The following is a 23,050-nucleotide window of genomic DNA, read 5'->3' as shown; positions in this document are numbered from 1 at the left end:
AGAAAGAAAGAAAGAGACAGAGAGAGAGAAAGAAAGAAATAAAGAAAGAAAGAGGAAAGGGAGGGACGGAAGGAGGGAGGGGGACGGAGGGAAGGAAGAAAGAAAGATTGATTAATCAGACATCCTTTGGTCCTAGTCTGATAGATAAGTAGCATCTACCAGATAAATAAAATCTTTAAAAACAAAAAAAAGGAAGACATGGAGATGTTTCTGGTAAACCCAGACCTCAAGGAAGGTCACTGTGGGTCCACGAAGGGCCAGCCTCCATGAGGTGCTAATGAACTGGGGTGAGCTGGAGAGGTGCAGATGCTGGTGAACTTGAGTGATTCTGGGAGTTCCAGGCTTGGGGGTGTCCCTGATCGCAGCACCCTTTGCTAGCTCCATGGGCAAGCCCACAGTTAGCACACCTGTCTGCACTTTCTGGAGGCCTTCTGCTTGACAGGGCACACGACACGTGCTGAGAACATAAATGGCAATAATAAAAGAGAGAGTTCACAAGCAAGTGCCTAATGGAGACGCATGTAATAGCAGATGATGTCCCTTAGGGTAAAGTGCTGGTAATAAAGTTCATGGGGAGGAAAAGAGCTGAATGGAGAAATGGAGAAAATGAGATTACACTCAAGAAATAAAACTAAAAATGTGAGATCAGAGGTACTTTGGAGGTAAAAGCTTTCTCCGCTAAACTGTATCAATAAACTGAATTTTATCATCAGTTTGCCTTTTATCACTATTTCCAAAACATATTAGAGTGCTCTAGCTTTATAAATTCTGATGCTAGGCATAAAGCTTTGCATCTCATGTACACATGCATTCATGATTAGTTCCAAAAACAGTTAATTATCCCAACACGCAGACCCTCAGAAGCAAGGAAGGAATTATGGGTTCCCTCCATGCCAGGCTAATGCCCTTGCTGTGAGTCACTCTGTGGTCTGGGGTGCCCTGTGGTCTTTGGAGCATAAATGAATTATCTTGCTTCCTGTATCTGTGTTTTGGGAGCAGAGCTGGAACTTAAAAGGACTAGTGAAACAATGTGTGTGCAGACGCCTCCAAGATCTTTAAAACTCTGTATCCCAATCCCTCATGACTGTCCCACCCACACTGAAATAGAGAGCAATTGATCTAGGGACCCTCTTTCACTGAATCTTTCCAAAGCACTCACTTTTTAAATAAGAGAACAATGATCCTTTTTGGCACTTATATTTCATTGGCTTCTATAATAGTACAATATGCACTTATAAGCCAAATACCACTGGCTTAGACTGTTCTGGGGACAGCTACAACTGTCACTTAGAAAGCCTGTGACCCAACTGCTGGGAGCAGAGATGGCATGTGGGTGAACCAGAGAGGCTGCCGGTGGGCAGCTATGCTGTGAGGAGCAGGCAGTGCATCTTACGTGTGGGATGGAGAACCGTGGCTATCCGGCCAGTGGGTTCAGCACAGGTGGACTAAGACAGCTATAACTACGCAGAAGGAGCTCACTGTAGTGCCATCTGCACGGGACTATCAAAATCAAGAAACAACACAAGCATCCACACATAGAGAAATGGCTCATTAACGTTGCATGCACAGTATGGATCAATATAGACATGAAGACATTTTTGTGTATATTGACCTAGAGGGATGTCCTTGATCGTTTCAGGTTACAAAATCAAGTTGCAGAGCGATATGAATGGTATGATCCCCTTTGGTTAAAAGGAAGGCGTAACATGGGGTGCCTGGCTGGTTCAGTTGGTTAAGCATTTGCTTTCAGCTCAGGTCCTGATCTCAGGTCGTGGGATCGAGCCCTGCATTGGGCTCCCCCCTCAGCAGGAAGTCTGCTTCTCTCTCTCTCTGTCTCTGATAAATAAAATTTTTAAAAATTTTTCCTTCCTTCCTTCAGAAGGAAGAAGAGAAGGAAGAATGGAGAGAAGGAAGGAAGGAGGAACAAGCAAAATAGACTATTTGTATATGTTAATATAAACACTAAGAAATCAAGAAAGAAACGGAAGGATTCGCTGCAAAGTTTCCTCAGGAGAATGAGAAGGAAGAAGGTAGCTTATTAACTTTGTCTTTATATATCTCTGTATTTTACTTGTTTCAGTGATCATATATGACTTCTTTAATTCAACAGTCTAATGAAATGAAGTAAGGAAATTAAAGTCAATTACACCTGAATAAATCTGAAAAAAAAAGGAGAAGACTTTTCTAAAAAATTAAAAAGAGCTTCTGAAGCACACTCACGAATCACTCGATTCCAGGTTCCATCCCTCAGGGCAAACCATGAGTCCCTGTGCCTCCCCACTTCTCCTTCTTCCAGGGTGCAGCCTGACCCAAGTGGTAAAAGCCAACCTCCTCCAGGTGGGCCACCAGGGTTTTTCAAAGCCCACGCACATGGATTATCCAATTCCTCTCTCAGCGGCCACTGAGGACAGCAGAGCATGAAGAGTCTTGCATAGAGCAGAGGAAACTGGGACGAAGAGGCAGAGGTGTGCCCAAGGTCATGCACGGGTCACACAAAGCACCATGGTCATATGCCCCCAGTTCCCTTTTGCGCCGCCGCCTCACCACCCCCCCCCCCCCCCCCGAGACACTGCAGGTCAGCAGCACAGCCAGAGACTTGCAAGGAGAGCAGAGCCTTGTCTGGTCCCCTAGCCCATAGTCACAAAGGGAAAAAGACTCACCAGCAGGAATTTAACTGATTTCTACTTCTATGTCAGGGGTGAGAAGCAAAGTTACCCACAGATACTCAGCAATGGAACAACCATGGGCTCTGAGGGCAGCTGTTGTCATGGTGACCACACCTTATCTCCCTGTGGTATTTTACAGTCGACAGAGTCCATCAAGGACCGTGGCATTCACAGTCATGGCTGTAGGACATTCCCAATAACAAACCAATATTGCCCCTGCATTTAAGAGTCTAGTAGGTCACAGTTCTTGAATGCTCACCGGGTATGCCATTCGGTCCATCTCAGAGGTGAGGAAACCGAGGCTCAGGCAGGTTCGGTGACACGTCCAGAGTCACTTTCTTCATACACAGAATAGGTAGGACTCAGATGCAGACACAGCTGACGCCAGGCCCAGGATGGCAGGCCCGCGGGTGAGCCACATGGCGGAATGATAGCGTGAGCCTACATCAGTGTGATCATAACTGTATACACCATCACAGCTACCACACACCTCATTCGGATTTAGTTGGTAATTTTCATTCTAATGCTTCAAACCGGGGAAAGCAAACTTTTATATTTACAGCCCTTTGGTTCTGTTAGTTTGGTCAAATTGGTATGATGTTTACAGATCAACGGTAAAATCTGCAGAGGTGAGTAGAACCCCACGGTACTTAACCTTTTCTTTATACAACACGCCAGAGAAAATCACCAACATGAGGCCTCAGTGAGCGAGGCCAAAAGTTCATTGCCGCTGAATAACTGCTTAATTAAATCCCTTTCAGAAAACCGCCACCCCTCTGAAAGGTCAGGCCTGGCTGTGACAGCTGTGTAGATATACACTGGGACAAAGAGGCAGACGTTGCATGTGATTAGAACCGATGAATTTTTAACGTCTTGGTAATGATGCTTTCTGGCCCTTTAACTTGAGGAACTGATGTATTGCCATGGGGCAGATGAGAAAGTGTAAATCAAGCAGCCCACTACAAGAATAGTTTGCTTTTTCATTCATGAGACACATAAAACATTGAGGGGGAGGCAGGGCGGGTCTTGAAGAAGCAAAGAGGAGACAGAGGCAGAGATAGAAACACACACACACACACACACACACACACACACACACGATTCCTACCCTTAGCCTTGGCGAACCATGTTTTCCCATCAGTTTCTCTTTATCGTGCTGACTTTAGCAGTAACATACTGAGAACTGTGGGCTGTGTTTCATTCGTGTTGAATAAATGAAGAGCCTTCATTATTAATCAAGCATGTACTTATAGACGTGTATTAATAAGTGTGTGACCCTTGCTCCTGGTCTCATTTCTCTCCCTTGGGAGCGGCAGTTCTTCAGCTGTAAGGCTTTGGCTGGGTGTGTGTGGGGGGGTGAGCAAATGATGGCCAGCCAGTCACTCTGCCACTAGATTATGAGCTCAGGGTTAATTAGCAAATCTAAAAAGCACAAATGAGCAGGGTTTTTTTTTTTTTTTTTTTTTTTTTTTTTGAGAAGGGCTCATTTTCTAAAAGCAACTTCCTTTTATTAAAAGAGAATTCCAAAGCTGGAGGAAGGCCCCTTGCTCTGGAGGTCCTGGACCCAGAGGATATCTAGGGCTGTCTAGGACTGTCTCTGAAATTACTCAAGAGCACACGCCGGAGGTCATCTACACAGGTATGATGGTGGCAGGACTCTGTTAACACACAGTTCCAACAATGCCTAAAATAAATACATTAATGTACAGGTCCTCTGTCTTCCAGAGGACAGCATGAGGTGACCACCAAGCTCCATGGACTTTTAGGGCCTATTAGCCCTGAGGCTTCTGGTTGGAAGCCAAAAGAGTCCACTCTCCTTTAGTTTCAAAAAGGCTGGAGGAGAAGGGGGTCAGTCTCACTATTTTGAGTGTGCTTGGGAAGGAAGGGGCCCACTCACCATCTGGAGGACATCGGAAGAGACCATCTGCATGCAGCACATGGCCGTGGCCAACGCACATACGATGGTGGAGAGGACATTGAGGGCACACACGCTGAAGAGGAGATCCTGGGAGAGAAAAATGCAGCAGAACGTCAGTCTCCTCTCAACAACCCAGATGGCAGATCCTTAGCATTTCCATCAAGGTCCAGAACGAGTGTGACCAATTGCCCTCCACTTCCTGGAGGTTTTCTTTTGGAGTTTGTTTGTTTTAACAATCAAAACTGGCCTTTAATATAGACACATTTGTTTACCCTTCTACAATGCTGATTGAATTATTCTTAGATACTGAATGATGTATTTCACACTTTTGGTCATTATTAGGCACTCACTGTCTAAGAAAATCTTGAACTCACCAACATTTAAGTAGGGGGGCAATCGTTATCAATTATACAATGTAACTTAAAATCTTGAAGACTTTAGTAAAATGCCAAGTTTTTAAATTAAACTTTTGGCCTTCAGGTAATGGCAGATTCACAAGCAGGTGTAAGAAATAACACAGGGAAGTCCTGCGGACCTTTTGCCCAGTTTCCTCCATGGTAGTAGCATCTTATAAAAACCATAGTGAAATATCACAACCAGGATTGACGGTGATGCAGTCAAGACACACAACATTTCCGTCACCATGAGGATCCCCGCCCCACGTTGACCTTTCAGAGACACACGTACTTCTCTCCCCTGCTCCAGCTCCATCTCCCATTACCAACCCGTATCAACCATTAGTCTGGCCTCCATTTTTATAATTTTGTCCTTTCAAGAATGGTACACAAGTGGAATCATACAGCACATAACCTTTCAAAATTGGCTTTTTTCACTCATAGTAATTCCATCAAGATTCATCCACACTGTTTCATGTGTCAGCAGATCATTCCTTTTTATTGCTGAGCAGTATTTCATGGTGAATGTACCACAGTTTGCTTAATCAGGCACCAGATGAGAAATATCTGTGTGGTTTTCAGTTTGGGGCTATTACAAATAAAGCTGCCATGAATGTTTGTGTACAGGTCTTCGTGGTCACGTAAGTTTTTATTTCATGGGGAAAATGTCCAAGAGTACAATTGCTGGGTCATAGGGTAACTAAATGCTTGGTTTTATAAGAAACTGCCACATTGTTTTCCAGAGTGAAATTTTATGACCATTTTATGTTCCTACCAGAAATGTATGCATGATCCAGTTTTTCTGCTCTCTTGCCCATATTTGGTATCACTATTTTTATTTTAGCCATTCTGATAGGTGTGTAATGATATACCAATATCATTTTTTAATGATACTGGTTTTAATTTGAAGTTTCTTAATGGCTAGTGCTGCTGAATATCTTTTTGTGTGCTCATTTGATCTGTATATCCTCTTCGGTGAAGTGCCTATTTGTATCACTTGCCCATTTTCCAACAGAACCATTTGCTTTTTTATGAATTTTGAGAGTCCTTTATGTGTCTTAGATCTTGGTCTTTTGTCAGATATGTTGTTTGCAAATATTTTTCCCAGTATGTAGCTTTTCATCCTCTTCACATAAGTTTTCACAAAACAAAAGTTTCATATACATAAGGTCCAGCTTACCAATTTTTGTTTTTTATAGCTCATGCTTTTGGTGTCAAGATTTTCTCCTATATCTTTTTCTAAAGTTTTTATAGTTTTACATTTTACGTTTTTTTTTTTTTGCAATTTTAAGGATTTTATTTATTTATTTGACAGAGAGAGAGACAGAGAGCACAAGCAGGCAGAGAGGCAGGCAGAGGCAGAGAGAGAAGCAGGCTCCCCGCTGAGCACGGAGCCTGATGTGGGGCTCGATCCCAGGACCCTGAGACCATGACCTGAGCCGAAGGCAGTGGCCCAACCCACTGAGCCATCCAGGTGCCCCCTACATTTTACGTTTAAGTGTGTGATTCATTCTGAGGTAATTTTTGAATAAAGTGTGGGTTAGGTTGAGGTTTATTTTTGTGTTTCTACTTTTAAAATATTTTATTTATTTATTTGACAGAGAGAGAGATCACAGTAGACAGAGAGGCAGGCAGAGAGAGAGAGAGGGAAGCAGGCTCCCTGCTGAGCAGAGAGCCCGATGTGGGACTCGATCCCAGAACCCTGAGATCATGACCTGAGCCGAAGGCAGCGGCTTAACCCACTGAGCCACCCAGGCGCCCCGTGTGTTTCTACTTTTAATCTTGACATGTTCATTGCTAGATATAGAAATGTGGTTTATATTTGTACTTATCTGGTATCTTGTGACCTTGGGATTAATGTAGACAATGAGGTCATATGCAAATATTCTATTTCCTCCTGTCCAATTTGTATGCTTTTTCATTTTTTCTTGCCGTATAGCACTAGCTAGAATTTCAAGTTTATGAATAAGAAGATGAATGAGATGGTGAGAACAGCTATCTTTGTCTTGTCGAATTTTGTGGAGTTTTAACTCTCCCAGTACAATTCATTGCTCTTTAGGAAATTTATTCTCTAAAAATAAGCATGATTCACAAAAATGATACAGGAATACCTTGTAGATATTGGAGGTTGTGTTCCAGATCATTGCAATAAAACAAATATTGCAGTAAAGTGAATCAAATGCATTTTTTGGTTTCCTGGTGTATATAGAAGTTATGTTTACACTATACTGTTGTCTATTAAGTGTGCAATAGCATTATATCTAAAAAATGTACATACCTTAATTTTAAAATACTGTATTGCTAAAAAGTGCTGAACATCATCTGGGGTTTCAGCAAGCTGTAATCATTTTACTGGTGGAGGGTTTTTCCTCCCTGTTGATGCCTGCTGACTAATTAGGGTGACGGTCGCTGAAAGCTGAGGTGGCTGAAGCAATTTCTTAAAATAAGACAACCAGTTTGCTGCATTGATTAATTCTTCCTTTCATGAAATATTTCTCTGTAACATGTGATGCTATCTGATAGCATTTTATCCAAAGAACTTCTTTCAAAATTGGAGTCAATCAATCCTCTCAAACTCCATCTCTGCTTCATCAGCTAAGTTGATGTACTATTCTAAATCCTTTGTTAACATTTCACCAATCTTCACAGCATCTTCTCCAGAAGTAGATTTCATTTCAAGAAATCCTTTCTTTGTTCATCCATAATAATCAACTCCTCCTTCACTCAAGTTTTTTTTTCATGAGAGGGCAGCAATCCAGTCCCATCTTCAGGCTCCACTTCCAATTCTAGTTCTGTGGCTGTTTCTACCACATCTGCAATTACTTCTCCTCCACTGAAGATCTGAACCCCTCAAAGTCATCCAGGAGGGCTAAATCAGTTTCTTCCAAACAGATGTATATATTGATATTTTGACCTCTTCTTGTGAATTATGGATGTTCTTAATGGTATCTAGAATGGTGAATTCTTTACAGAAGGTTTTCAGTTGACTTTGCGCAGATCCATTAGAGGAATCATCATCTATAGCTGTTATATAGAAGCTTATGAAATTTCTTTTTTTTTTTACTGTTCTGAAAAATAATTTATTTATTTATTTATTTTTTATTGTAATTCTAGTATCGTTAACATACAGTGGTATTAGTTTCAGATGTACAATATAGTGATTAAAAATTCGATACATCACCCAGTGCTTATCATGATAAGTGTCCACCTTAATCTCCATCACCTCTTTCACCCATCCTCCCACCCACCTCCCCTATGGTAACCATTAGTTTGTTCTCTAGAATTAAGAGTTGTTTCTTGGTTTGTCTCTCTCTTTTTTCTTTGGTCATTTGCTTTGTTTCTTAAATACCACATATGAGTGAAATCATATGGTATTTGCCTTTCTCTGACTGATTCTTTAGCTTAACATTACACTCTTCAGCTCCATCCATGTCACTCCAAATGGCAAGATTTCATTTTTAATGGCTGAGTAATATTCCATTGCATCTATACACACACCATATGTTCTTTATCTATTCATCTATCAATGGGCACTTGGGCTGCCTCCATAATTTGGCTATTGTAAATAATGTTGCTATAAACATAGGGCTACACTAATGAATTGTGTACCCCTTTGAATTAGTGTTTTTGTATTATTTGGTTAAATACCCAGTAGTGTGATTACTGGGTCATAGGGTAGTTCTACTTTTAACTTTATGAGGAACCTCCATACTGTTTTCCAGAGTGGCTGCACCTGTTTCCATTCCTACCAAGAGTGCAAGAGGTTTCCTTTTTCTCCACATCCTCACCAACATTTATTGTTTCTTGTGTTTCTGATCTTAGCCATTCTGACAGGTCTGGGGTTGTACCTTACTGTGGTTTTGATTTGTAGGAAATGTATTTCTTAAAAAACAAGACTTGAAAGGCAAAATTAATCCTTGGCCTGTAGGCTGCAGAATGAATGTTGTGTTAACAGTCAAGAAAACATTAATTTCATTGTACATCTGTATCAGAGTCAGTCTGTCTTCTGAATCTTTGAAGCCAGACATCAACTTTTTTTCTCTAGCTATAGAAGTCCCAGATGGCATCTCCTTCCAATAGGAGGCTGTTTTGCCTATATTGAAAGTCTACTGTTGAGCATCACCATATTCATTAATTATCTGAGCTAGATCTTCTGGATGACTGTCTGTAGCTTCTCCATCAGCACCTGCTGCTTCACCTTGTACTTTGATGTTATGGAGACGGCCTCTTTCCTTAAACCTCATGAAGCAACTGCTGCTAGCTTCAAACTTTCCTTCTGTAGCTTCCTCATCTCTCTCAACCTTTGCAGAACTGAAAAGATTTAGGGCCTGGCTCTGGATTAGGCTTTTTGCTTAAAGGAATGTTGTGGCTGGTCTGCTCTATCCAGACCTCTGGAACATTCGTCATATCAGCAATAAGGAAGTTTTGCTTTCTGATCATTCATGTGTTCCCTGGAGTAGCACTTTTAATTTCCTTCAGGAACTTCTCCTTTGTATTCACAAACTGGATAACTGGTGCAAGAGACCTAGTTTCTGGCCTATCTCAACTTTTAACATGAGCTTTTCACTAAGCTTAATCATCTCTAGTCAAAATGAGCCAGGGAATGGCTGGTCAGTGGAGGAGTCAGAATACATATATATTTATCAACTAACTTCACCATTTATGTACGGGCATGGTTTGTGATGCCCCGAAACTATCATAAAAGTAACATCAGAGATCACTGCTCATAGGTCACCATAACAAATATAATAATAATGAAAGTTTGAAGTATTGTGAGAATTGCCAAAATATGACAGAGACATGAAATGAGTGAATGCTGCTGGGAAAATGATGCCAATAGACTTGATCGATGCAGGGTTGCCACGAACATTCAATTTGTAAAAAACACAGTATCTGAGAAGTGCAATAAAATGAAGCATAATAAAAGAAGTTATGCCTGTAATGATATGTTCTCCAATTCTATCTTAGTCATACAAACTTATTCAGGCAAAAATATACAAAATATTGTACATACTCAAAAAGCTATCAGGAAAAATGGATCTTTCACCTAAAGACAGTGGTATTAAATAGGCTAGTTTTAATAATCTAACCAAGGGGTTGACAAATCCTCAAGAAGAGATGGGAAATATCACTGTATTTCCTCACTGAATGCTTCATAGATGCATTAGGTCTGTGTCCAAATGACTTTCTTGTCTTGGAGGATCCCCAGTGGTTTACTCATAGATACAGGAACCCATCTTTCTATCTATACCATCCTTTAAAAAGGTTCCGCAATCTCCTGTAAATTATTGTGATCACAAAGTCTCTGCAAGCCCTTTCCCTGTTCATTTGTTCTCAGAGTTTCCTTGTATAATAGCCAAGAGGAAGATGATTATGATAATATTATAGGGGACAAAGTTAACATAGCATGTTTAAATACATCCCCAAGGTTAAATCATTCAATGACAATGTGAAGACACAGAAGAGTCTTGTTTATAAGATTTGTTAGGCAGAACTGAGCAGGGTTCAGTCTATGGCTAATTATTCCCCACTCCTGAAGTAAGAGTGTTCTGGGCACTCTGAACAATATGGGAACGTGTACTACTCTCAGACCTGCACTACATACAGTTTCTAAATCTTTTTCTGTGGCTCTTTTCTAAGACGGTTTCTTCCCATGCATGGGCTAATCAATATCTAGCTGAATACTTCAGCGGGATCCTCTGAAGATCCCAGAGTTCTCTCCCCTCTATTACTCAACCCTAGGAACTCTAGTCTCTAGGTTTTAGTCTCCCTAGGACTCTTAAGCTCTGTGTTCCCAACTCTGGGAGTCTGTAGGGATCCTCCTGAGCTCTCCTTCCCTGTGCTGTGACCTGGAGGCTTTTGAAGCTATAAGTTGGGGCCGCTGTAGGGCTCACCTCATTGGTTGACCGTATCTCAAGATCATTGTACCTGTTGCCTAATATGTCTTCATATTCTGTCTGTTTTGGTTTCTTTTGGCTGGGAGAGTGGGGAGTTGTTTCAAGTGGGAGTCTAAATCTAGTTCCTATAATTCCATCTTGGCCAAAAGGTCTTGGTAACTTTCTGGTTTCCATTTCCTAAGTGGTTGTAGCAGGGCTTAGACAACTGCTTAAGTAATCTGTGCAATATTACTGTGGCCATCTCAAGTGTCCTCCCTGCTCCTGCAGCCACTAAGAATGGAGCGGGATGGGAGCTCAGCTGTGTTAAATCACATGCACAGATATGGCTGGAAAGAGTCTAAGGAGCTTGGGTTTTATTTTCTAAGTGATGAGATACCTCTGAAGATGTGTTGATCTTGGGAAAGAGAATGCAGCCTATTGTCACAAATGATTGAGAGAGACACCTTTTGTAGGACTGAGCACAGAGACCAGGATTTAACAGATGCTCAGTAAACATGAATTGAAATGAGAGACTGGCAACATGGGGGTGATCATCTCACCACTGCTGCAGAGGGTTGAAACCAGAGTACATGGAGGAAGCATGGAGACTGGGAGTCTGAGAATGACTTGGAAGCTGAAACCAGCAGAGCATGGTCATTGGTTGGGTACAGACAGGGATGAAGGAGAAGAAAGGAAATGACTCTGAGGCATAAGTCGTAAGTGGGAGCATGATGCCAGCAGTGTGCCAGGGGCCTGAGGGAAAGGGGCACTCTTCACAGGCGAATAACCAATGTGGTCTGTGACATGTAAAGCTGGTTGCCAGGGACCTGCCCACAGAGATGTTCATGACCAGTTGGAGACTGTGGAAAGGTGGGTCTAGAGCTCATGATGTGGTCAGGATGGGAGATGCAGACTAGGTGTCATCCCTACAGAATCAAGATGTTCCTTCCCCTGTGGGTGCCCCTGATATATCTGATGGCCTGGGTTTACTCATTTCCTTCTCCCCCACCAGACTGCAGAGGATTAGGGTGCTCTAGACTTCATAGAGAAGAGGGCATTCTTGGATGAAATTACAATTCTCACCTTAAAGATATATCAGAGAATAACCTGAGATAGTACATAGAAACCATATATATATGATATATATATTATATTTCTCAGGGGGCAATTCAAAACTAGAACGAATATAGTGACATTTCTTAATGGACCATAACCAAAAATATAATCGATACCCTTAATTTTTTCCTCAATCTAAAAATTTCAACTTTATTGACCACATATTCCACTGTCATTAAAACAAATGCCCTTCCGAAAAGAACATTAATTTTGTATATACTCTCATTTGCAACCAAATAAAACTACTCACAGAAAAAAATAAACACAACACAGATCACAACTTTTTTTTGAATATGCCTCATGAGGCAAATGCTGCTTTATATTTCATGGATTGTATTCATTTGAAACACACACCAAAGACTTTTTTCTTCTTCTTCTTCCAGCTGTTAAAATGCTTGGCTTTTCTTTCTTTCTTTTTCTTTTTTTTTCCTAGATAATGGCACACCACCTGAAATTATGCTTGTGTGTTTCTTCGGAATTCTCTTTCTGGCTTAAATAATGCCTTTACTTCTGCCCTTTGACAGCTTTATCAGAGAATCTTCTGCAAGTACTGAAATCCATGTTCTATAAAATATTTTTATAAGGTCATTCAAAATGGCAAGTGTGAAAACAAGGCAGGTCTTCACTGTGGATGCTAAGTTTTGCTGCCAGCCATCAGGGATACTTACGCTAATAAAATTTACTGTTGTCCAGAGGACAAACTGTCTTACATTCACTTCAGTTACATTCATTCCAGTTTTTTTTTTTCCTACATGTTTTTTTCTTTCTTTGGATAAAGAAAGAGACCCCATAGGAGACCATTATCAGTCAAAGTGTAATGATGGAAGGTGAGGAAAGGCTCCTAGCATAAAAACGAAGTGATGAGACCATAGCCAACAGTAATTTTGTGTGTTGTAATTAAGGGATGGGAGTAGGGCTTTATCATAATTATCCTATTGAAACTTATCAATTACTCAATGCAGGGATGTCTGTCTTAGTGGGTCTTTCATGGCAGGAATGGGACTCCAATGTAGAAAAACAGGATGTTAGAAAAGGTGGGTGAAAGCAGTGGAGAGTATAACAAAAGAGACTATGCTTGTGGCCATCCTGCTCTGTGTTCCAGGTGGGTAAGTCCAAGATCGGTGACTTCCAGAGCTTAGAAGCTCCTGTATTAAAACACAAGATATACTCACAGTTGGATTGTTCTGCTTTGAACATGAAGCAATTATATGAAGATTTCAAAATTCTGGACAGGTTGTTCTCATGTCACCAGCTTGAACTGAAGCATCCTCTGTAGGTCTTTTCCATGTCCCTCCCCTCCCAAATCCAGTGCCTGTCCAACTCAGGCCTTCATTAACACACATGTTCCTGGGTAACTTACCCCAGCTTCCCAACCACACATTCTCTGATCCACCCTACCTAGTGGAGTATTTATAAGGCTCCTCTAATTACAATTCTTTCTTATGCTTCTTTGCCTCTTGGATCCAGATGTGACTCCACTTTCAAGGTTCACATTGAATCTCATTTCCTTCAGTGTCTTCTCCAACAGCTGATATCCCAAGGAATATTTCCTCCTTTGAACCCACAGGGTGATCTGCACCATACATTCTTTATTGCACTGTGATGTTAGATCCTGGTCATGGACTCTTACCTGGCATTTAATGCAGATCTATACTGGGAGAGGTAATCTGCCATAGGCCCTGAGCTTGCCTGTAAGTTCCTATTTGGCAGGTTAAGAAGATAAACCTTGACTACTCTTTACCCCACCCACTGCTCAGTGTTTTGTTTACAACAAGCAACCTTGAGGAAAGAGGTAGCATTGCTCCTAGATGGAGCATAGACTTATTACAGATGCATCAAATTCCCCAGGCTCAGTGTTTCTCTCCCATAATGTGGCCCACTGCATGTGCAGGCATCTGTAATGGGCCCTTAGCATTGTCCCAAGAGACTTGAGGAGCAGAGGGAACTGACAAAAACCAACGTAAATCTCTGGCAATACTTTTGCCATGAGTAATACTGTCCTTTGTCTCTGAACCAGGGGGTCTCGTGTCTTCTACCAGAGAAGTAACAGTAAACTCTAACAGGCCACTTTGTTAGCTTGAAAGCAGGTAAAAATCTCAGACCCTGCACAGTTCCTGATAATGTATTGCCATCTTCATTTTGAGAGGACAGCAAGAATAGAGAACCAGTCTTCTGTTATTGTCTATAGCAGAATACCTCATTCAAAAGAGGCAACTAGTAAATATTTGTTTGAAAATATAGGGGATATCTCATTGTTCTCTTCTGAATTTTAAGTTCAGACTGGAAGGAAAGGATATATTGACTTTCCAAATTTCCAACCACACACAGAAAAATTCACCATCACCCAAATAAATTAATGGATTAGCAAGATTCTGTACAAGAACTCTTGATGGTAGTATGATGTGTGTGTGTGTGTGTGTGTGTGTGTGTGTGTGTGCGCTTAAAATTTGTGACTTCTATTTTCCATAAAATTTCTCAAGTGATGAGCACATCCTGGAACATATCCCAGGCCATTTAATTTGTCTCCATAGAAAGTAGTTCTTGCAGACAGAGGTCTTCGTGGCTGGTTTGAATACTGATCACAGTATTCAATACTGTGATCTGTGATATACTGATATCTGTGATATACTGAATACAGCGAAAATTAGGCTGTCATATGGAGAAGGTAAGTGATTCATGGAGGAATCTGTGAAAGTTATTATTTCAAGATGCAAACATTCTACTTAGGATCCCTACAAATTTAAGTGAATTTTGGCCTTGCTTTGGTCTCTCAGGCACCATCAATAACACAAATGCTACTAGAAGAAGACAGGTTTGCTTCTCATACAATATGTGCTGTTTGTTCAATGGCACTTTTAACTTTGAGCAAGGACTCATGAAGAGATTTACACTCTCCACAATGGTACAGAACTGCACCTTTTTTGGTAATTCAAAACTGTTCCTCTGCCCTCTGAAGCAACTGCTTTTAGTTTCTAGTTGGTGGATATAAATTGCTTAGATAACTATATAAATAACTGTAATTCACAGACTAATTATTTTCTTACAATTCTATCAAATTTTAAGATCAAGAAATCAATCTTCAATGTTCCTGAAATTCAAGAAAGGGTAATCAGGTAAAAAATAATTTTCTCTACCTATGTGTGTGCATGTGTGTACATAAACACATATATGTATCTTTGTATATTGTATTAATTTTTAGGATTTTTCTCCTTGACCCAGTGTTTGCTTAAGAGCATGTTAGTTTCCACATATTTGTGAATTTTCCTGTTTTCCTGCCATTACTGACTTCTAGTTTCATTTTATCATGGTCAGAAAAGATACTTGGAAGGATTTCAATCTTCCTAAGTCTTTTAAGACTTGTTTTGTGCCCTAACATGTAATCTCCTGGAGAATGTTCCGTGTGTTCTTGTGCTGATGAATGAAAAGCTCTGTATGTGTCTGTTAGGTCTATTTTGTTCAAATCCGCTGCTTCTTTATTGATTTTCTGTCTGGATGTTCTTTCATTATTGAAAGTGATGTATTGAAGTCTACCATTATTGTTTTGCTGATTTCTCCTTTCAAATATGTCAATATTAATTTATATACATAGGTGCTGTGATGTTGAGTGCATATATATCTACAATTGCTATATCTTCCTGTTGAATTGACTTTTATCAATGACCTTTGTCTATAAACAGTTTCTGACTTAAAGTCTACCTTGTCTGATATAAGTATAGCCACCCCTGCTTTCTTTGGTTGTCATTTGCGTGGAATATCCTTTTCATCCCTTCGCTTTGAACCTATGTGAGTCCTTGAATCTAAAATGGGTTTCTTGCCTAGCACAGAGATGGATATTCATTTTTTTATCCATTCAGTCACTCTCTATCTTTTTATTGGGGATTTAGTCCATTTAGATTTAAAGTAATTATTGATAGGAAAAGATTTACTAATGCCATTTTGTTAACTGTGTTCTGTTTGTCTTACAGGCCTTTGTTCCTTTCTCTCTCTCACACCATCTTCTTTTGTATTCCAGTCTTCTGTTTTTTGTAGTGATAAGTCTTGATTCCTCTCTCTTTTTCTTTTAACTTCTATAGGTATTTTCTTTGTGGTTACCAAGAGGCTTACATAAAATGTAGTTCTAACAGTATGTATATATTTTATAAAATATATCTTTCCATATATTCTTTTATAACATATATTTTTCCTATAAATTCTGAATTTCTAAAACTTACTGTGATTCTAATTAGCCTCTAGCTTTAAAACAATGTCAAACAAAACATAACTGTATATTTATATGAAAGAAAAAATAAACAAGTGTTGTCAAGAAATCTTTGGAAAAGGAGAGGGGCTTTGCATACCTCGAAACGTACCATACATTTACAATCACAAAATAGTGTCGCAATGATAAGAGAACAGGAGAGCGCAGATACAGATCCTCATTATAATGATGGTACATTACATAACTTGTGTTGAGATAATTGGCTATTAAAAAAAATGAAGAAAACAAATCTGGATATGAAAAGAACAAAAGAGGAAAATTCTTCCTTGTGAACCTAAAGATAAAAATCCTAAGCAAATTACTGAAAAACTAAATCCAATAAAAATGCATTAAAAATGCATTATGAGGAGCACCTGGGTGGCTCAGTCAGTTGAATATCTGACTCCTGGTCTCAGAGCAGGTCTTGATCTCAGAATTATGAGATCAAGTTCTGCATTGGGCTCCACACTAGGCATGAAGCCTACTTAAAAAACAACAACAACAACATTATGACCAAGTTTGTTTTATTCTTCTATTATAAGGGTGTTTTAACATAAGATAATCTATTAATGTAATTCACCACATTAAATGAGAAAAACCATATTTAATCTCAATAGTGCAAAACATCAGTTGCTATTTCAACACTACTTTAAAAGCTCCCAATAACTAGAAATAGATGAATGTTCCCTTAAGTTAAGAAGCCCTATAGCAAATATCAGGAAGGAGATAAGGATGGCTACCATTATCACTTCTGTTCAACACCATTTAGCAGATCTCAACCATTAGAATAAGACATTAAAAAGAAGTAAATTGTACAGAGTTACAAAAGAAGAAAAACTGCCACTATTTCCATATGATATGATTATTTACATATAAAATCCGACATTTTCAAATATTTAAATTAAGTAAGATCGTTGAGCAATGTTGCTGGATATAAGATCAACACGCACAATTATAATTGTATTCTCATATACCAGCAACAAAAAGGAAGAATAATTTTTTTACAAGATATGATTTAAGGGCACTGGGTGGCCCAGTCAGTTGAGCATCTGATTCTTTGATTTTTAGCTCAGGTCATGGTCTCAGGGTCATGAGACTGAGCCCTGAGTGGGGCTCTGTGCTCAGTGGAAGGCCTGCTTGAGATTCTCTCTCTCCTTCTCCCTCTGCCCCACCCCCTGCTCCTGTGTTCTCTCTCTTGCTCTCTAAGAACACCAAATAAAATAAATCTTTTTTAAAAAAGTATGATTTTTATAGTAGCAACAAAAAATACTCAAGAATATAGAAAAATAGATGAAATGATAATATATTGAGAAGTAATAAATGGTGTGATAGGAAGGCTCATTAACATGTTAATTCTCTGCAAATTAATTTAGAAACCTAATGGAATCCCAATAAATACTGCTACAAGGTTCTGTGTATGTGTGCACAGACTGACAGGATGACTCTAAAATCCAGATAGCAGAGCGTAAGACCAAGAATAGCCATGGCAGACTTCCACTTCAGGTAGTATGGTTAGCAGATTTCCTGGGATGGGGCCCTCCTGCTGCAGAACAGATTCCAAACAATGTATGGTTCTTGATGCATTGCTGACCTTGCAGAAAATAGAGGATATCTCCAAAGACCTCATTTCCACTCCTCTTTCCAAATTTAAGGACCAACCTCTGAACCAAAACTGGAGCTGGAAAATGTGAGCAGAGAGCAAGACTGTGCTGAAGGTAAGTGCTAACACCAGCACTTGGATTTGATTCTTTGGGCTAGCAGTAAAAAGGGTCAATTGAATAGAAACTCCAGGCTCAGACACTTGAAAGAAACTAAAGTGTGCAGCAGTTCTGGGCTGCTAGGACAAGCAAAGATGAATTGTTTTTGGAGGAAATAGTCCTCAGTTTAGGTCTACAGGATTCCTATGCATTAAGATCAAGCAGACAGGAGTTCTCAATCAGAAATCATCCTTTATATGAGGACATGAGCCACCCACCAGTGGGAGGCATCAGAAAGAATAAACTACAGATTTAGATTCTAAAGGACTTCAAATACCGGACTTGTTAGAAACATGGAGTACAAAACAGCTATGTATATGTTTAAGGAAATATTAAAAAATGGAAGCACAATTATGAATGATGGATAGAGATGACTGAATGAACAGATTTGTTTAAACATTTTTTTTTTTTTTTTTGCAGCTGGAGGTCAGCTTTTGGTTGCCTAAACCATCTCACCTAAGTGCCAACTCTTATAAAGATATAAATTTGGACTTTACTTCTTTTATCTCCCCTTGTATGGAAAAATAGCATGATTACTCAATCATTGATTTGGAGATGTTGGTTCTTCATTAGTTTTTTGAGAGTCATTATCCAGTATGCTATTGGCTTGTGAAATTTACACAGCAAAACTGCATTAATATGCAAAGACAAAAATGAATAGGTAGACCTAAAAATTATTTAAAAGGTTCAACAGATTTGCCTAGTTTTGATAGGTTAAGGCAGACGTGAGATTTCAAAGATTTAACAGCTGGTACAACTTGAGCACAGCCAACGAGATGGAGCTCAGCATGGGCAGGGTGCCAGCCGTAATGCCCTCGTGGCTGGATCCTGGAAGGTCCTGGGATCCAGAGAAAGGCTCAGGGCAGAAGGAATGGTGGATATCAAATGTAAGGACTACATATTAGCACTCATTGGAGGGAACAATAACTTTACTTTGGGGTACATTTATAAGTTTGAATTCCTACCAGCTATCAAGACTTATAATGAAACTATAGTCATTGAGACAGTGTGGTACCAACAGAGGAAAAAAAGAAAAAGATTCATTCATATAAACAAAATAGTGAGCCTGGAAGAAGATGCAAAAAAGTGTTAGAACTTGATACATGACAGATGGAACAAAGAACATTTTTGTGAAAAGAATGAACTATTCAATAACCAATGTTAAAATAATTGGCTATTCATACATCATACTCAAAAATCAATTCTAAATGGATGAAGAAAGACATAAATATGAAAGGAAAAATTAAGTAAAATAAATATATGAGAACAGTTTTATGTCTTCAAAATAGGGATGGATTTCTAAAATGAGACAAAAAACAAATCTCATACAAATCAATTAAAAAGACAAATAACCATTAGAAAAATAGGCAATAGACATGAAAGATAATTCTCAAAAAAGGAAACATAAATGACAACTATCTAAACACATGATCTACTTCAGCAATAGCTGAGAAATCAAACTGAGATCATAAAATACCTTTGTATGCCTGTTAGATTGGCAAAATATATTTAAAAATGCCAAAGGCTGGTGATGTGGATCAATGAGGATTCTAACAAATTTCTGATGGGAGTAAAGACTGATACAATCACTTTGGCAAATAACTTGGCACCATCTCCTAAAACTGAATATTTGCAATAACCCTATTTCTGCAACTATTGTAAGAATCTCTTACCACGTATACCATGGGACATATGTACATGTGTCCATTCTACTAACAGCAAAACAACTGGGACCCACTCAGTGTCCTTCCACAGGGGAAGTGATGAATGCATTGTGTTATGTTCACAGATAGAATGTTCCACAGCCATGAGAATGAATGGATTACAACTATACACAACAACATAGATTAATTTTAAGAAAATAAGTAGTAAATGATTATGCAACATGTCACCTATAAAGCTAAAGAAAAAGCACAAAACTAAACAATATTGTATATATAGAAATATGTGACTATGTGATTAAACTATAAAACAACAACAACAAAGGAACAAAAAGTGTAAAATTCAAAATGGTAGTTTTGCTCCTTTGCTGGAGAAGGACACGGGTAGATGCCAAGGACTGGTGATATTCTAGAGTTCCAAGTGTTCATTTTATTATTATGCATTATAATCTAAAGAATACTTACTCTATTGTAGTATCCATTATTTTTCAAATATTTATTTTTTTATTTGAGAGAGAGAAAGCATGAGCAAGAGCATATGAGTGGGTGGAAGAGGCAGAGGGAGAAGCAGACTTTCTGCTGAGCAGGGACCCAAAGCCAGGCTCGATCCCAGGATACTGAGAGCATGACTTGAGCCAAAGGCAGATGCTTAACTGACTGAGCCACCCAGGCACCCCTATTGTATCCATTATTGCATTAAATGATACTAAAGGGATATTAAAGAAAGCAAGGTGGAAGAATCTGCCCCCACAAGATATCAAGATCTATCATAAAGGCAGAGTGATAAAATGTAGAAAAACAGACTAAGAAAGCAGAAGAGTTCACAAAAAGAACCACATATATGGAAAATTGACATATGACAAATCAGTAGGAAAAAGGATAAAAGCGTGATAAATGGTACTAGGAAAATTGTTTATCCATAAAGAATCATGATTTATTACACAACGATTCACCAATAGGAATTTAAAAAATCTAAATCTAAAAAACAGAACTCTAGAACTATTAGAAGAAAATGGAAGAGACTATATCTTTATAACTTTGGGGAAGGAAAGTATAGTCAATCCTCATTATTTATAAATTCCACATCTACAAATTCATGTACTTGCTAAAATTTATTTATGAGTTTCCCCCCTCGCCTCCCACCCAAATCACCCACAGTACTTTTCTGGTCATTTGAGGACATGCATATAGCAGCAAAAAAATTCAAGTTGCCTGATGAGCATGTTTCCCAGCTGAAGAACAAGGACATGTTCTACCTTCTTGTTTCAGCTCTCAAAACTGTAAACAAGTATCCTTTTCATGACCTACTTAGTGCCACATTTTTTGTTCGTGCTTTTTATGAGCAATTTTGCTATTTAGAATGACTCCCAAGTCTGGTGCTAGAGTGCTGTCTGCTGTTTCTTAAAGTTCAGGAAGGCTGTGATATGCCTTATGCAGAAGATACAAGTGCTAGATTAGCTTCAATCAGACATGACTTCTGGTGCTCTTGGCCTTGAGTTCAAGGTCAGTGAATCCATAATATATATTAAATAAGGTGTTTTTAAACAGAAAGACACATACAGCAAGGTTCTGTGTTGATGGGTTGATGAAAATTTTGTGACCAGAGACTCACAGGAACCTAACCCTGCATTTCATCTAGGAGCAATGGTTCACTATTCACTCATTCAATGTCTGCAATGACTTTACAGAATATCAGTACTGCGAATAATGAGAATCAACTGTATTTGCTAAACAAGACACCTGCCAATGCCCTGGAGGGACTAAGACCCCAGGAGGACGGGATGGAGTTGCCCCAGGCCACACCCACAGCTGTGAGCATAGAGAGAGAAGAGAGGGACCACCACAGCAAAGGGGGCACCTGACCTGCATGTGGAGTGAAGCTCTGAAGGAGACCAAACTCAATGTCAAGAGCTGAAGGTCACCAGAGGTGCGAGAAACTGCCCAAGCATGTTTCAGAAAGGAGCTGACGCAGGCTGGACAAGGCTGGACGCAGTGATGGTTGCCGAACCCTGAGCCCTCAAGTCACTTTGGGGGCGCTCTGTAAGGCATGGGACCCAACGCCCTTGAAGGTGGCACAAGGGGTGGCTCAGAGTGGGTGAGACAGAATGTCTCAAGTAAAATGACAGTGCGCCATGAGGTGTTTTCTTTGTTTTCATGTAAAACGGTCTGCAAGGGAAATCTCAGAAAAGAAAAAGACCAACGGCACTGCGGCTTCCGACATTACATGGTGCACTCATTGGAAAGCCATTTAGAATCTTCTTCTGTGTGAAACCACTCTAGTCAATTACGAGCCTGACTGTGAAGGTCTGGAAGCCAATACTGACCAAGTGTACGAAAGGCCCCTGGCGCGGAGCTGCCGGGCACATGTTGCTTAACCTTGATTGACATCAATTACTATGTCCCATCTCCTACGGCAAAATAATTCTCCAAGGAGACAAAGAGCAGTGGAGGGTTTTTGCTCATGAAATTACCCTTAATGTACCTCTTTTGCTTCGGAACTGAAGACCAATTAGATTAGAGCCTGCTTAAAAGAAAATCTTTTAGGAATCAATTAGTTGGCCCTATGCATCCACACAGTCACAAGGGCAGGGACCAATGTGGACTTTAGGAATGAGATCAAAACGGCAAAATGTGACTCCATCATTATTTATTGATTTAATTTTGATTATGAAGGACAGTAACTGATTGAGCCACTTCTCTGGGCAAGCGCCAGACTAATGCAGTATCCTCTTGGTGTCTCTCTTGTTAAATTCCATGGACAGTGGCTCCACAGCCATCTGGAGGGTGTGGGTATAGCTGAAGGGGGGGGGGGTCAGCAAGTGGGAGATTTGGTCACATAAGGACCCAGACGACAGTACTTGTGCAGACATCCACACCCTTGGGGAAGGGCAGTGAGGTTACAACTGGTACAGGCCAATGGGGAAGGAGAGAGAAAAGAAGTAGGAGCCCCATTACCAAGGCATGGACAAGCAGAGTCTGTCGGGGGAGAAGGAAAATGGGAGTGTGGAGAGGATCATAGGAGCACAGGCCCTCTTGCCTTTCTACAATGGCCTTTATTCTTGCTTAATCAAAACGCCATCTGGGTGGTTGGTGAAGCCCAAATCCTAGGGGCATCCTTGATGCCACTTGTCTCTAACACCTCATGTCCAAACCTGCCATGGTAGCTGTCAATACAGCCACCAAGGTCCCCAGAAATCTGTTCTCTGCTTGTCTTCCAGAAGACCCTTCATCTTAAGACTGGTGTGTGGTGGGGGGTGGGGGTCTCCTGATTCCCCAGGGTCTATTCCTGCTACCTGCAGTGCCCCTCCAAGAGTTTCCAGGGTACCTGCTTCTGGTCCCTTCCAGCTAAAATCTATGAAGGATGCTTGCAGCAGCTGGACAAAATCTACGCCCCTGGCCTGTCCCTCTCTCCATCCCCCTTTCT

The 23,050-nt window shown here is 40.0% G+C and overlaps 1 protein-coding gene across 1 annotated transcript in view; it reads right to left on the bottom strand.

The window, feature by feature from the left end:
• Window positions 1–23,050, bottom strand: part of ENTREP2 (endosomal transmembrane epsin interactor 2) — a gene marked incomplete at both ends in the record, with an annotated part of 474,734 nt that overhangs the window by 21,179 nt on the left and 430,505 nt on the right. Inside the window, one exon of the mRNA XM_080807394.1 lies at window positions 4,564–4,671. Coding sequence (XP_080663520.1) covers window positions 4,564–4,671 — 108 coding nt within the window. The remainder of the gene's footprint in view (window positions 1–4,563; window positions 4,672–23,050) is intronic.

The sequence above is a fragment of the Martes martes genome, assembly GCF_963455335.1.
Source record: "Martes martes genome assembly, chromosome: 7".
Taxonomy (NCBI): domain Eukaryota; kingdom Metazoa; phylum Chordata; class Mammalia; order Carnivora; family Mustelidae; genus Martes; species Martes martes.
The sequence above is the reverse complement of the archived record's forward strand: the minus strand, read 5'-3'. Positions and strand labels throughout refer to the sequence as shown.